This window comes from Lactuca sativa, chromosome 3, assembly GCF_002870075.4.
Source record: "Lactuca sativa cultivar Salinas chromosome 3, Lsat_Salinas_v11, whole genome shotgun sequence".
Lineage (NCBI taxonomy): Eukaryota > Viridiplantae > Streptophyta > Magnoliopsida > Asterales > Asteraceae > Lactuca > Lactuca sativa.
This window is the reverse complement of record NC_056625.2, coordinates 49659068-49673568: the sequence shown is the minus strand read 5'-3', so window position 1 is coordinate 49673568 and position 14501 is coordinate 49659068. Positions and strand designations below refer to the sequence as shown.

Here is a 14501-nt window from a genome sequence, read left to right as displayed (position 1 = left end):
AATTTTTTTATGACATCTCAACAACAATATAGTAATAACAGGTAATAAGTACAGAGTAAATGCATGAAATTAGAGAAGAAGAAGGAGACAGAGTAAAGAAAGAACTTGGAAATAAGAAATGGAGAAGAAGACCATTGAAGAAGAGCATTATAAATCGTACGACTCAATCCAAAATCCTAAGAATAAAAAATTCAATATAATTATATATATATATATATATATATATATATATATATATATATATATATATATATATATATATATATAGTATTTTTGAATAAGTAAATCATTATCTTCCAAAAAATTGGGATCTTTAGATATCAACTTGGAGATTTTCGGCTATTCATCTGGAAAAAAAGATATCAGTTATATTGATTCAAAATTTCAAATTAATTAACTTGCTTATTTAATGAGTTTTAAATTCAAACTGTTATCTCAAACTGATTCATTTTACGTGGGATATACTGTGAAACAAATTATGAATAATATTGACTTTAATTTTGACTCACAAATATTTTGCTGATTTAATGAGATTAGATTAGATTTTGTGGGTTAATAACCGAATTATTAATATGCTTATTTAATCAGTTATATTGATTCAAATTTACAAATTAATTGACTTGCTTATTTTATGAATTTTAAAATTCAAATCATTATCTCAAATCGATTCATTTTATGTGAGATATTATGTGAGATAAATTATGAATGATAGTGATTTTAATTTTGACTCTCAAATATTTTGCAAATTTAATTAGATTAGATTATATTTTATAGGTTAATAACCAATTTAATGATTTGCTTATTTAAAGAGTTATTTAAAAAAAAACATATTTAAATTTTGAAGCCAAAAGTTATAAATAAATGAGTTAAATTAGAAACAATATTAATTATAGAAATTAATATCTTCTATATAAATAGAATAATATGTTTCAATTGATAACATAATTGTTGAATTTAAAGATTATGTAATTAAATGTAATTGTGTTTGAATTCTATTTGAGAAAAATGTTGTCATCAATTTGATCTAATGGTAGAAAATATATGATTGAAATACAATCAAGGGCCCTGATTGCTTCATTGGTGAATTAAGAGTTTCCCTTTTAATAATATTTAGAGATATTATATTTAATAGATTGCATGTTGTTTCCAAATAGATTTTAATAGTATTTAGATAAGATGTATTATATTTAAGTAACAATTATAAAAAAAATAATTGAAAATATATAAAATACATAATATAACATTAATATGTGATTGATAATAGCATTATGGTAAAAAATGCTCTCTAAAACTAATAAACATGATAAAAAATATATTTCAATTTCATCTCTTAATACAAATAAATAAGCGGATAAATTTTTTAGTTTGTTTGGGATAATCACAAAAAAAAAAAAAAAAAAAAAAAAAAAAAAAAAAAAACTATGTATTAGGTTTTTCCAAATTAAATCTCGTCTTTATTTTGTTTTTCCTGAAAAAAAACCATTACATTTTTTTATTTTTTCCGATTTAGCCCTTACAATTTTTATTTTTTTGATTTACCCCTTACATTTTCATTTATTTTCGATTATCCCCTACATTTTTTCATTTTTTTTTATTAAATCTCAACTTTAGTTTTTTTAAATCCTTATATCTTTGTTATCTTGAAAGTTTTTGTAACATTCATAAAAATTCGTGAAAAAAATTAAACTTTTAAAACATTCCAAAATCATCATCGTTTACAAACTGTTTTAAAAATAAGATTCATATCAGAGAAATCTCAAAACCCTGAAACAAAAACAAGAGGAGGTGCACGATCACACATTCGCCTTCCTGCAATCCTCGGAGGTACCTAAAACATAATCCACCAACTGTAAGCCCAAAGTTTAGTGAGTTTCCCCAAAATACCATTACACATACAACAAACACAGCATGCACAAATGAGCCTTCAGCCTGACTGGTCTGCCTTGCAGGGCCTACAGCCTATCCGGACAGCTCCCGAGCCTTCAACATGACTGGACCGCCTCACAGGGCCTACAACCTATCTGGACTGCTCGTCGGGCCTTCGGCTGACTGGACCGCCTTACAGGGCCTTCAGTCTATCTCGACCGCCCTGGGTCTATTGGCCTTCAACACAAAGCATGACTGCCTCAACCCGACCACACAACACACATGTCGACATATACATAACATATAAACACATAATCAATTAACAAGCAATCGCAGATCATATATATATATCAATAAGTATAACATCATCCTATCTACCAGGATATCAATCTAACAAATTACTATCGCAGCAAGCATACGAGAAATCAGGATAACAATCTCACAGGGTCGACATTGGTGCCTTCGACCTATAAGTACAGTGAGGAAGAATCACCTCTCAAGTAGTCCTGAGCTGCTAAAATCCAACTCCAAGACTCAGCTCCAGACTCAACAGCCTACAACCACCATATAACCATTCTATTAAAACCTCCAAATACCCAAAATGCCCTCAAAGTCAAACTCGGTCAACCATAGCCAAAGTCAAGTCAACAGTCCATGTTGACCCAACTCGTCGAGTTCACATGCCAACTCGTCAAGTTTCCTTAGTACTCAGAGAAACAGGAAAATTCTGCGCCAACTTGTCGAGTCCTCCAAACGACTCGTCGAGTTCCTACAGTTTTCCAGAAAACGGGAAACCCCTGATCCAACTTGTCGAGTTTTCAGAACAACTCGTCGAGTTTTACCAACTTAACTCATTCAGTCCTTTTTCAATCCTTCTAATGCCCAAGAATGTAGATCTGGTACCTAATAGCTGGAAAACCACGTAAAGTTGCTAACTTTATGTCCATGCATGACACCAAAAGGCTAAACTACTAAAAACGACTTAACAAAGGACTTAGAACATGAAGGAAGCCTAAATCTATATAAACCTTGAAACTTTAAGCCCAAAGAGGCTACAAAATGCCCATATCTGAAGTGGCAACTTCCAGAAATGATCAAACCCAAGAATGACTCCAAAATGAACCCAAAATGACAATAAACTTCCAATAAGGAGATCTAAGCAATAAATGGTCAAGGTTTCGACTTTATACCTCAAAATGGTTGCAACAACAGAGAAGATCCCACATCTACAACCTTCCTCTCAAACAAGCTTCTTCAAACTTCAAACTCCTTCCAAAAGAACACCAAGAAACACTCCTCAAGCTCACACGCACACAAAAATGAGAGAAAATGCACGAACTAGGGTTTCCTGGACAGATGGGGGGATAAGGAGGCCATGCAAAGGCCATAAGGCCTTCAAATATGGAACAACACCCTAAAAATTAGGGTTTCATAATCAACTACCAACTCGTCGAGTTTTTCTCAACAAATCGTCGAGTTGGGAAGCTTCCAACACGTCGAGTTGAGGCCTTCAACTTGGCGAGTTCAAAAAGGAAAATTACCTTTTAAGCCATAAATCTCATACCTGGGAATCGAGATGTTACAGTTTTCTTGCATTCGGTTTCATAATTTCATCGTAGATGCTCCCAACTTCAAAATGGTTTGTAGTAAATCTAGAGAGATTGTGATGTAACTCCATTGCTTGACGATTGCATAAATTTCTCTTCCATATGGCATCATCTATGTGGTGAATAACGTTATAGGCGCATGTAATCATCTAGAAAAGTTCAACCTAAAATGCGTAACAATCATCGTTATGATCAATGGTTATTGTCATTGGAACCACACGGTTGATGGTGGAAGGAAAAAAAAAAAACACTTGCCCTCTTCTTTTTTTCGCCAACGAATGTTATCCTCTTTTCCTTCCTGGATTTATCATCTTCCATCATTGAACCCTATTGCTCCCTAATGAAAATAAAAAAGCCAACAAGAACAACTTTTACCCTTCACCCGCCATAACCAACATTAAAAAAAAAAAAAAAATCAATATAAATAACACTTGATCAAACAGAACGTATATTGGGTTGAACTTTTCCATATCATTAGATGAACTTACAATGTTCTTAGCCAATCGTCAACCAATGGGTTTACATGACCACCTCTCTAGATTTACTCCAAAGATCATGAAGTTGAAAGCATCTAGTATGGAATTATGGATCATGGATCCTGATGCAAGAAATATTCAAAGATAACAAAGATGTAAGTTTTTTTAAAAAAAAATTAAAGGTAAGGTTTAATACGTGTGTGTATATAAGGGCTAAATGGACAAAAAATAGAAATGTAAGGGGGTAAATCGAGAAAATAAAAATTAAAAAGGCTAAATCGGAAAAAATACAAAAATATAAGGGACTTTTCAGGAAAAAAAATATATAAAGATTTAATTTGAAGAAAAATAACCGATATAAGGTCTTATGATTAACTTTTTTTTTTCGGTAAAACTAATCAAATTTCTTTCTCCACAGTTTCAATTACACATCGCCGGTTTATAAAGTTTAGAACCATAAAAATATCATTCATCACCATGAAAATAATAAATGTTACACCCAAAAATAAAATATGAAAAGTTCATAATTTGTTATTTAAATCTTACTATTTGTACTATATTTCCTCGCGACAAAGTATCTCACACACTATAGTTTGCTTGCGAACACCCAAAAAAACAATTTCTACCCGATTCTTGACATCTTACACAAAAATTATTTCCAATAATGTACCGACACTTCTGACATAATTGTACAACTAACCTATCTCCCTGTGCATGCATAAGTTGTTCTCATTTTGCTTCAAATCTTTGCCATTATCTTGCAATTTGTGTTATTTAAATGTTAACCACCTTATTCCTAGCAAATATTATAACATATCCTTAATTAGACTCAAGAATAAAATCAAACATATTAATTAATCTTATTGATTTCTTTCGGGTTCAAACGATTAAAGCTTTGCATTACCCACCTAAATTTCCACTTTCTCTTTCGAGCTTTACGGGTTGAAAAACACACAAAAAACCTGATTTCCTTTTTCTTTTTCAGAGTTATCCTTTAATTTTTCTATTTCTGTTTCACACTTTAAGGGTGCAAAAACACACTAAAATCCTGATTTCTTTTTCTTTTTCTTTTTCAGAATTTATCTTTTAGTTATATACTTAACAACATGATCCCTACAACTTGGCAAATTTGCAAAAAAAATCCTTCCTTTCTTTTTCATTCCTAATTTGCCACCAAGCTTAGAAGATGCCATTAAAGGTTCATTCCAGAAGCATAAAATGTATGTTCAATAGTCTGTCAACATTCCATTTCCAAAGGCAACAAATCTGTCAAAAATCCATCACTTATTCATTTCTAATGCCTACAAATGTGCAAAATGCCATCAACAGTTCATTTCCAAAGGCAACAAACGTGTAAAACGCCATCAGCAATCAATTGTTGAGTGTGAACAGTCTATTTGAGATCACAAACAGGATTATGTGTGAATCAAAACCATAATATGAGAAATATTAATAAGAACAATGATTAAAGAGGAGTAGACAGAGAAACATATGGTTATTTATTGGCACCACAGGCAACCCCGAAAAAATCTCACTTAAATACAGATGATGACGGATTACATTATTATTATTTTCCACACACACAGTAATCTAACAATGGGAATGGGTGATGAGTAAACCCTAAACTGCATCGGTCTCTTTGAGATCACATTGAAACAGTGCAAGCACACAGAGATAACAAGAACAAAAAAGGATGATGATCCACAAAAGCATGTTTTCCCTGTCAATTTGCCCAGAAATTGATAGAGATCATTTGATTTCACTTCTCAATAGTCTTCTTCAAGAAGCCCAGCTCTAGAATGCAATGATGTCTGTGAATCAGCTTTAATTTCTGGATATGAATCCCCGTTCAAACCCTGTAGATTTTTCTTGATTCAATTTCTCCCAAGACTTCATTCGATATGAACCAGAGATTATAGACTAGAAAAAATGGATAAACCCTAATTGAAAAAAATGCAGGGAAAGAAAGGGGGTAGAAGACCCTATAATCTAAGATGCTTGATTTCATCGAGAATTGCAGAAACCCTAAAATCACGCGGCTAAAACAACTAAAACCCTAGTCCTGAAATGCTAACAATCCTTCTTCCTCCACACACAGATTTCACAAATTACAACATGCATATATTTATATAGATATTGACAGCAAGCAATACCGATTGACAGACAATTCAGCGAGTATCGTCGTCTTTTCTACCGGAGGATTGTGGCGGAGGGCCGGATAATGACGCAAGCAAATTCAAGTGTCCTTGGGTCATCGGAAGGTAGTTCCCAACCCTAGCCGCCGACGCCTCGCCCATTGGCTGTTGATTGTGGATGAACCTTCCTTGCTGCGATGCCAGGGCAGTAGGTGATGACACCACCATCTCCTGTGGCGCCGCAGCAAAACTCCACACCTGGCCAAAATCAGGCCTGGCTGGCAGTGCCCAGAACCCTCCACCCGCGGCGGCGCTAACAACAGTAGCTGAAGACATGTTATCCTCTTTTCCTCCTCCGTCTAGACCGTCTTCTTCTGACCGGAGCCGTTTCCCGAGTATAAAAGGAGTCGGAGAGATTAAGTGCTGGTGATGCTGCGACGAAGATTTCTGGTCAAGTGCTGCTGAAAGCGACGAATTATTGGAATTCCGAACAGCAACCGAAACTGTAGAGAAGCTGGCCGGAGTCGTCCCAGTGCCGGTGGCGGCAATAATCGAGGGTTCAGCTTGACGAAGGAGCCACTCGATGGTCTGACCATCAGACTTATGGCCAAGCTCACGAGTAAGCTGGAATACCCTGGCGGCGCATATGATCGGCATGCGGATACGGCGGCCACGACCATCTACCTTGCTATGTCGATCCTTAGCCGGTGGCTTTTTCACTGCTAAAACCCCGTTTCCGGGAGGCTGCTGCCTCTGGGTATCAATAATTCCGGCGTTTGGAACGCCGTTAGCAGCCCCTTCTGATGTTGACATACTGTAAATTATTAGGAAATGGAGAAGATAAGGGTTTTAGAGGAAAAAAATGGTGAAGGGGGAGGGAAACAGAGCTCTAATCATTGAGCGGCAGGAGCTGGTGGAGACAGGAGGGCACATGGGTGGGTGGGCCATGGCTTGTGGTACTACAACTGAATACCTCACGCGCCATCTAACACTTCCCTTTCATTTGGTTGTTTCACGCGCCACTGTTTTCTTTTTTCTTTCTATCGACATGTTAAAATTGACTAAACGTTTTTTATACAATATCTGAGCTTGAAAAAAAAAAAAAGATTAATGACATATAGTCAAATCAATTCAATTTCAAAGTAATCTAGATGACTCAAATTCTCATTTCAATTGTATGCTTCATCTCGTTAAGTTAATAACAACTGAATGGACTCAAAAATATCATATAGTCATAAATGTTAAAGTTGTGGTCGATGAAAATATTTATAGATCAGTAATAAATGTTAAAATTGATATTTAAAAAACAACTCAGCATCATATACATATGATATGGTATGATATTTATTCTCTTTCAAAAATATAAAGGTAAAATACAAGCATGATATAATGGATCAGGTTACATAATGGGCTGATTTCATAAAAATAAATACAATCAAAATATATTGTTATACTAATAGTTCCTGTAGTGTGTCCGTGGTGATTGTTGCAAACGTTTAAACTCTATCTAGAGTCCAAAAGCAAGAACGACGACAGTCCAATAGTGAGATAGTGACGTATGGAGAGGATAATGGAAGTTTAACACATATAGTTCTCTAATGTTGTCTCTAACAAAGTGGATGTCAATCTCAAAGTGTTTAGTTCGGTTGTCACACAATTAACTAGACTAGCATTATTACAATAGACAATAGTGGCTCCATCAAGTGGCTTGCAAAACTCTAAATGAAGATTACGAGGCCAACATATTTTTAGATACATTGTTGACAATACCCTGATATTCAGCTTTGATACCGTATTTCGAGACAATAGTTTGATGCTTGGATGATCAGGGTGACTTATATGCTAATGCTAAATAGAGAAGACAACTTAAAGAAGAGCTTGAGGTGTTAGTCAGGTGATTGGGTAGAGGTCATTCGTGCTATCACATCGCAAAAGATTGTTTCCGCTTTCAATAATCTTTCGTAAAAAACCAAAGGCATCAAATTCCATAGAATATATATTAGCATAAGTTAAAAAAAATTACATTATATTAATATCATGAGTGATGCAAATTTGATTGCGATGTAAAGCACGATAAGGATTTGATGCAGTAAGAGTGGAATATCGCGTAGTAGTTACGAAAATTTATGAACCATCATGAGCTAATACAGAAGAAGGCAAGCAATTATCAATGAAATGTTATAATATGTCTACATCAACATGAATATGGGACCTTTTGTAACGCCTAGATTTTTTATACAAAGTACACCCAATATTTCTTAAACATGAATCGTTACAAATTAGGTATACGTTTGTATCACAAATCTAGTTATCAAGAGTATCTTACAATAACCTTGTGTAAGAATCCAAGTCGGACGCTACTCTAACTCTACTTCATGCTATTAAGTTTACCTAAACCTGAAAGACACACAAAACAAAATGGTAAGCTACAACGAGCTTAGTAAGTAACGTATACAACAAGATATGCGTTAGTTACACAACTAAATATATCATTACATTCTCAACCAAACAATCCCAATGTGTATTTCAAACATTCAACATACATATAAGGCTTTACTGACATCAAGTCTGTCATTCATTATCCATAGTAGGTTTACAATCGCGTTAGTTACTGTTAATTCCTATTACCTTTCCTCGGTAGTAATTAATACTACAAAACTACTAAGTCATCCAGTAATGTTATTACAGTCACCAAGACTATCATCCCTCTTCAACATCAATCATTCAAGTATAGCATTACTGATATCGAGTCCGCCACTGACTTGCATTTCTCCAATGCTGGTATTACAGTCACCTAGACTACTACTACTTTTTGATAACCACATACAAGTGTAGTGTTATAGACACTAAGCCCGCTATTAACTTGTAATTCATCAAACATTTCTATACATACTCATTCCTAGTGTCATTGCCTAATTTCTAAAATAGTTAGCGTTACAGTTGTTTAAGCTATTATTCCAACTATTCACTGTCTATAGTAAACTTATAGCCAAACATGTTACATAATTATGGGACCATATTATATATATTAGGGGTCTGCGCGGTACGGTTTGGTGCGGTTTAGAGTCAAAACCGCAAACCGCACTGCATATGCGGTTTGAATATTTTAGAAACCGCAAACCGCACCACAAATGTTCAAAACCGCGTTATGCGGTGCGGTTTGATGCAGGCGGTTTATGCGGTTTGATTAGTTGTTCAACATTAAATCTATCAAAAAAACCAAAAAACTGACCCGGTTTAAAAAATTGATTGCTTTTATTTTATAAAAACAAATACAATTTTCAAGTTGAATCGTTTTTAATAAATTGTGATTGATGCTACTATAGTTTTGTAGGTGTCACTGTTATTGCTTTATATTGCCGTTATAGTTGCCATATTCTTATAAACTGTGAGATCTTGATCTAATAGTGATTTAATGTTACGTTATAGATATTTGATTATTGTAAGAAATATATTTGAATACATCGATTCTAAATCGTGATTTGAAGTTATAACAAAGTAAAGAAAAAAAAAGTATATATATATATATATATATATATATATATATATATATATATATATATATATATATATATATATAAAACATGTGGTGCGGTGCGGTTTGAACCGCGATTTTATAAATACAAACCGCAAACCACACCGCATAGTGCGGTTTGATAAAATGACGAACCGCACCACGAAATTCTAAACCGCATTATGCGGTGCGGTTTGGTGCGGTACGGGCGGTTTGTGCGGTTTTTTGCACACCCCTAATATATATGTAATGTTATCATTAAATCCAGTTATTATGATAAGAGTATAAATTGTTGATGAACCGATTTATAGAATATTTACTTATCTTGTGGGTTGAGTTCCCAGTTTGACTCAAGATCCTCAAGATCCCTTCCATCTCTCACATTAGGGTTTATCTCCATCCATAAATATATGTGATGAGGAGCAGGTCAAGACACATGAAATACACATGAAAATTCATTAGGGTTTGCTGAGGGATTTTAGAGAGAACTCTTGAGATCAGCTGGAAAACCCAACCTTAGTTATTCAGATCAGAAGATCATAATGAAATCAAGTATGAATCCTTCATTCTTGTTTAAGTTTTCTTGTAATTAGATTCGAGACTAAGATCCTTATGCTTCCGCGTTTATGTTTTTATTATTAAAATATCTAACAATTGGTATTAGAGCCAACTCGAATCTCTTATGAGAAACTTGCATTGATTTTAGTTCTTTTGATCTTCAAACTAAAATATACATGTATGATATATGTTAGTTTAATCTTAGTGATCTTGCCGGTGTTTTCTTCCTCAACCCGACGATATGCTATATGATTTAATCAAAATGTATGTTTGCATACCACTGTACATTGGGACTTTCATTGTGCTTTAATTTAATGACTCAAAGTTCTTTAGCTTTTGATTTGGTTTAAACTCATAAAACGGTACAACTTTATATCTCTAAAATCCATTCTAATTAATTCGTATTTAGAGAAAGAGTTTAATGGAAGTTTTATTTTAATGGTTTCATGAAATTATGTCCACCTATATATGTCAAGTTGTTAACATTAAAATGACTCTTTTTTCATTAAAACATACAATAAAGTTAAACTAGATTATGACCCGCGTTAAACGCAGAAAAACGTGTAAAAAAATTCATATAAAATTATAAAATGCCGATGCAATAAAAAAATATATAATAAAGAACGTAAAAAAATTAATATCATTAAACAAAATAAAACATGAGTTGACAATTAAAATATAGAGTAAATTACACGAATGGTCCCTATGGTTTAAGGTAATTTGCGTGTTTGGTCCCTAACTTATTTTTTTAACTCGGAAGGTCCCTACTTTTTGTTTTTTTACATGTTTGGTCCCTGTGTTACCTAAAAAACAAATTTGCCCTTGACTTTTTTAAAATATTTAAATAAACATACCCTAACCCCAACCCCCCTCACCTTACCTTACCCGTCCCATAATTTTTTCCTATTTAAATAATAGTCTTTTTAGGTAAGACAGGGACCAATCACGTAACAAAAACAAACAGTAGGGACCAAGCCGTAACAAAAACAAACAACAGGGACTTTCCGAGTTAAAAAAATAAGTTAGGGACCAAGTGCGCAAATTACCCCAAACCATAAGGACCATTCGTGTAATTTACTCTAAAATATATTTCTACTTAACATAGTCACTATCTCAGAATATTAACGAAATGAAAATACTTCATGAGAACGATGTTCCGAAACGACATACTCAATCGTATTTCCTTTAAAAAAATAAGGAGATTGTTTCGATAATATCACAATTCATGTGCACCTACATTATAATTACTAACATCTATTTTAACTCATCAATTCTGAATGAAAACCCCAATACCTCACAAACGATCTCCACATATAGAAAAATATCATAATTTTCTGTCAAACTTGATAAGCCTCGATGCATGCAAGTTGAAATCATTAATAATAGAAGGTGCATATATCACTAAATATTCTTCTGAATATACATTGAATCGCAAAATGTCATTGTTAGACAATAAGATGTAAACCACATACGATGGATAGATGATCTTGTGCATCATTACTTTTATTGCCCGAAGTGTACTCCATTATTGATTTGATAAATTGAAGTGATCTGATAAGTCGAATTGACAATTAATAAGCAAAAGAGGAGGTAATAGTCGACTTTCAATGTGTGTCAAGTAAAAATTGATATTGTATACATAAAAAGAATGAAATCACTAACCTCGTGTATTTCTAGGTATCATGATTCCAATGTTAGAGAGCTTTGCTTTTCATAGTGAATAAAAATAATTGTTAAGGAGGTCATATACAATATATCCAGAAGAAATTTATAGACAATTTTGGAAATTATCACCCATATATTATAACAAAATTGTTTCTATACTTAATTTCAAAGGATGCATAAATAGATTACATATTATTTACTACTAAATCAACCTAAAAGTATAATAAGATCATACCAAAATATTTTAAAATCATACCAAAATTAATCGTATTTTTATAACATAATAATTAAAAAAATCATAATCATCTCTAATATATAAAAATAGCATTTTCGTAATTAGTATAAATTCCAAAGATAGTTATTTTCGATTTTGTTAAAATTAATTAAAATTATAATATAATATACATCTAAAAAATTATACCAAAAATATTCAAGATCATACCAAAATTAATAAGGGTTTTCCAATATTCTCATTAAAATAAAAAAATGATATCATACCATATTTAATTAGAATCTTAACATATCTTTCAAATTATAATTAAATAATACCGATAAAATAGAAGTTAAATGATTTAAAAATTCGTTCTTCTTTTTAAATGTTAATAAAAATTTTAAATAACCAACATATATTAAACGTAATTTCATCTTTAGTTATAACTAATTGTAATAACTAATCGTATTAACTAATCAATGTTTCGCAAAAAACTATTAAATTAAAAAGATAGATGTTTTATCATAAACGTTAGTTAAAACTAATATATACATTGTTATGATATTTTCAAATTCAATTTCTCAAACATAAACTTTTCTACATGATATTTTCAAAACATCATATGCAAGTTTAGATTGAAACATTATCAAATTACTAAAATGCCCCTGATCATGTTTTGTATTTTTAAACCTAAACGTTGCCAAATAGATAAAAATGCCTCTAATCATATTTTTATAATTTTAGATTAAAACCTTTTGCTATTTCAGTTTAACAAAAATAATGATTTTAAGACAGAATCTCGCACAAACCAAAAAATAAAACATTTTTGTTTTATAAAGATGTATACGCAAATAGAAAATTACTTTGCCATAAATAAATAAAAAATGAAATAAAAAAACCTATAAATCATACACTTGCACCAAAAGACAAAAAAACCCCAAATTTTCACAAGGGAATCTAAAACTAACCAAATCAGTCAGCAAAAAGGACCCAAAACAAAGGATTAATGTGTGTTATTATGTCAAAATTAACTAATCAAATCCACTGTTAAAATAAATTAGAATAAATGTCATGCATTGAGTAGCTATTTACATGTAATCTCCCTACTTGTTTCTAGCTATACCAAATTTAGTGATTTCCCTAATAGCTCTTTTATCGAACAGGGCTTGAAATGCATTGATGAGAATTTTTTTTTAATTTTTGCCTGTATTTTAATTTTTGTGGCCTGTAGGTGATAACCAATGTTGTTTTATTGAAAAATAAAATAAAATAAAACTTTATTTTAACTTAGTAAAATCGTACATGTTGGTCAAATAAAATCATGTCCAAGCTTCTCACCATGTTTGTGTTGTTTTTGTAAGTCTGCTTCCAAACCATGACTACTTGAACACTGAATATTCTATGATTCCTTCGAGGCATCTATGTAGCAAGACTATCAAAGACGACTTCATTGACACTGTTGTGCGTCATTTCGCCTATTATAAAGAGAAACACAAAACTATTACAGATAATTAATAGACTAAAAAAAGATATTATTTAAATAAAATCTTAGTTAAGTTGTTTTATTAATAACTATTGTACTACTATTTGATAAGCAGATAAAATACAATTTTTATGTTCGTGAGATTCTATTGTTGTCAAGACATGGTGTAAAACCATAAATTTCAATATTGATTATTGAAATTAGAAGAGAAACAGAAAGAATAATTATTCAAAGTAAAAGAAAAAACCTCAAACTTCGATTGATAAGTTTGCATGAAAAAGTATCAACGTGAATAACTCATGTTGTTAACAATATATATATATATATATATATATATATATATATATATATATATATATATATATATATATATATAAATGAACGAATTCACTGAGAACGTTTAAAAACAGTTAGTTAACACATATAAGAGATACCAACAAAGAGAAACACAATACATACACATGTTAATTTGAATTTTCATGATGCGGATTAGCTATTTTTGCTTAATCGATATCACGTTTGAGAGATAAGAAAATTCATTATGGATCTCATAACATAACAAATGATTATACGAAATCTAAATGTTTACAGAAATTTGAATATATTCATGTACCTATGATTTTATATATTTCACTTATATTAGGTCTGACCCTATCTATAAGAGTCAATATAAATGTGTGTAGATGTAGAAATTTGACACTTTGCTTTATATAAAAAAGTTGAACTTGTTAATATTTTTATGAAGTTGTAAATCTTTTTATGCAAGTTTCTCTAAGAACAGTTACAAATAGTTAGTTAACATATATAAGAGGTACCAATAAAGGGAAACACAACACATACACATCTTAAAAAGCAGACGCGGGGAAGGACATACCTTGAAGATTCGTAATAAAACTGATGTGAATGTTGATGTATTGTTTTGTTCAATATCTGTAGTACATTGATATAAAAACAAACATGTGAATGAGACAATGCGAAATGTCAGA

At 31.9% G+C, this 14501-nt stretch overlaps 1 protein-coding gene across 1 annotated transcript; it reads right to left on the bottom strand.

The window, feature by feature from the left end:
- Window positions 1-5425: 5425 nt before the first annotated feature.
- Window positions 5426-6966, bottom strand: LOC111884368 (transcription factor TCP7). The gene has a single exon (XM_023880676.3). It carries the CDS (start codon window positions 6895-6897, stop codon window positions 6118-6120), a length of 780 nt encoding a protein of 259 aa, XP_023736444.1. The 5' UTR covers window positions 6898-6966; the 3' UTR covers window positions 5426-6117.
- Between the last annotated feature and the right edge of the window lie 7535 nt (window positions 6967-14501).

Coding starts and splice junctions, on each gene's coding strand:
- LOC111884368 (XM_023880676.3), bottom strand. CDS start 6,897: ATGTCAACATCAGAAGGGGCTGCTAACGGCGTTCCAAACGCCGGAATT.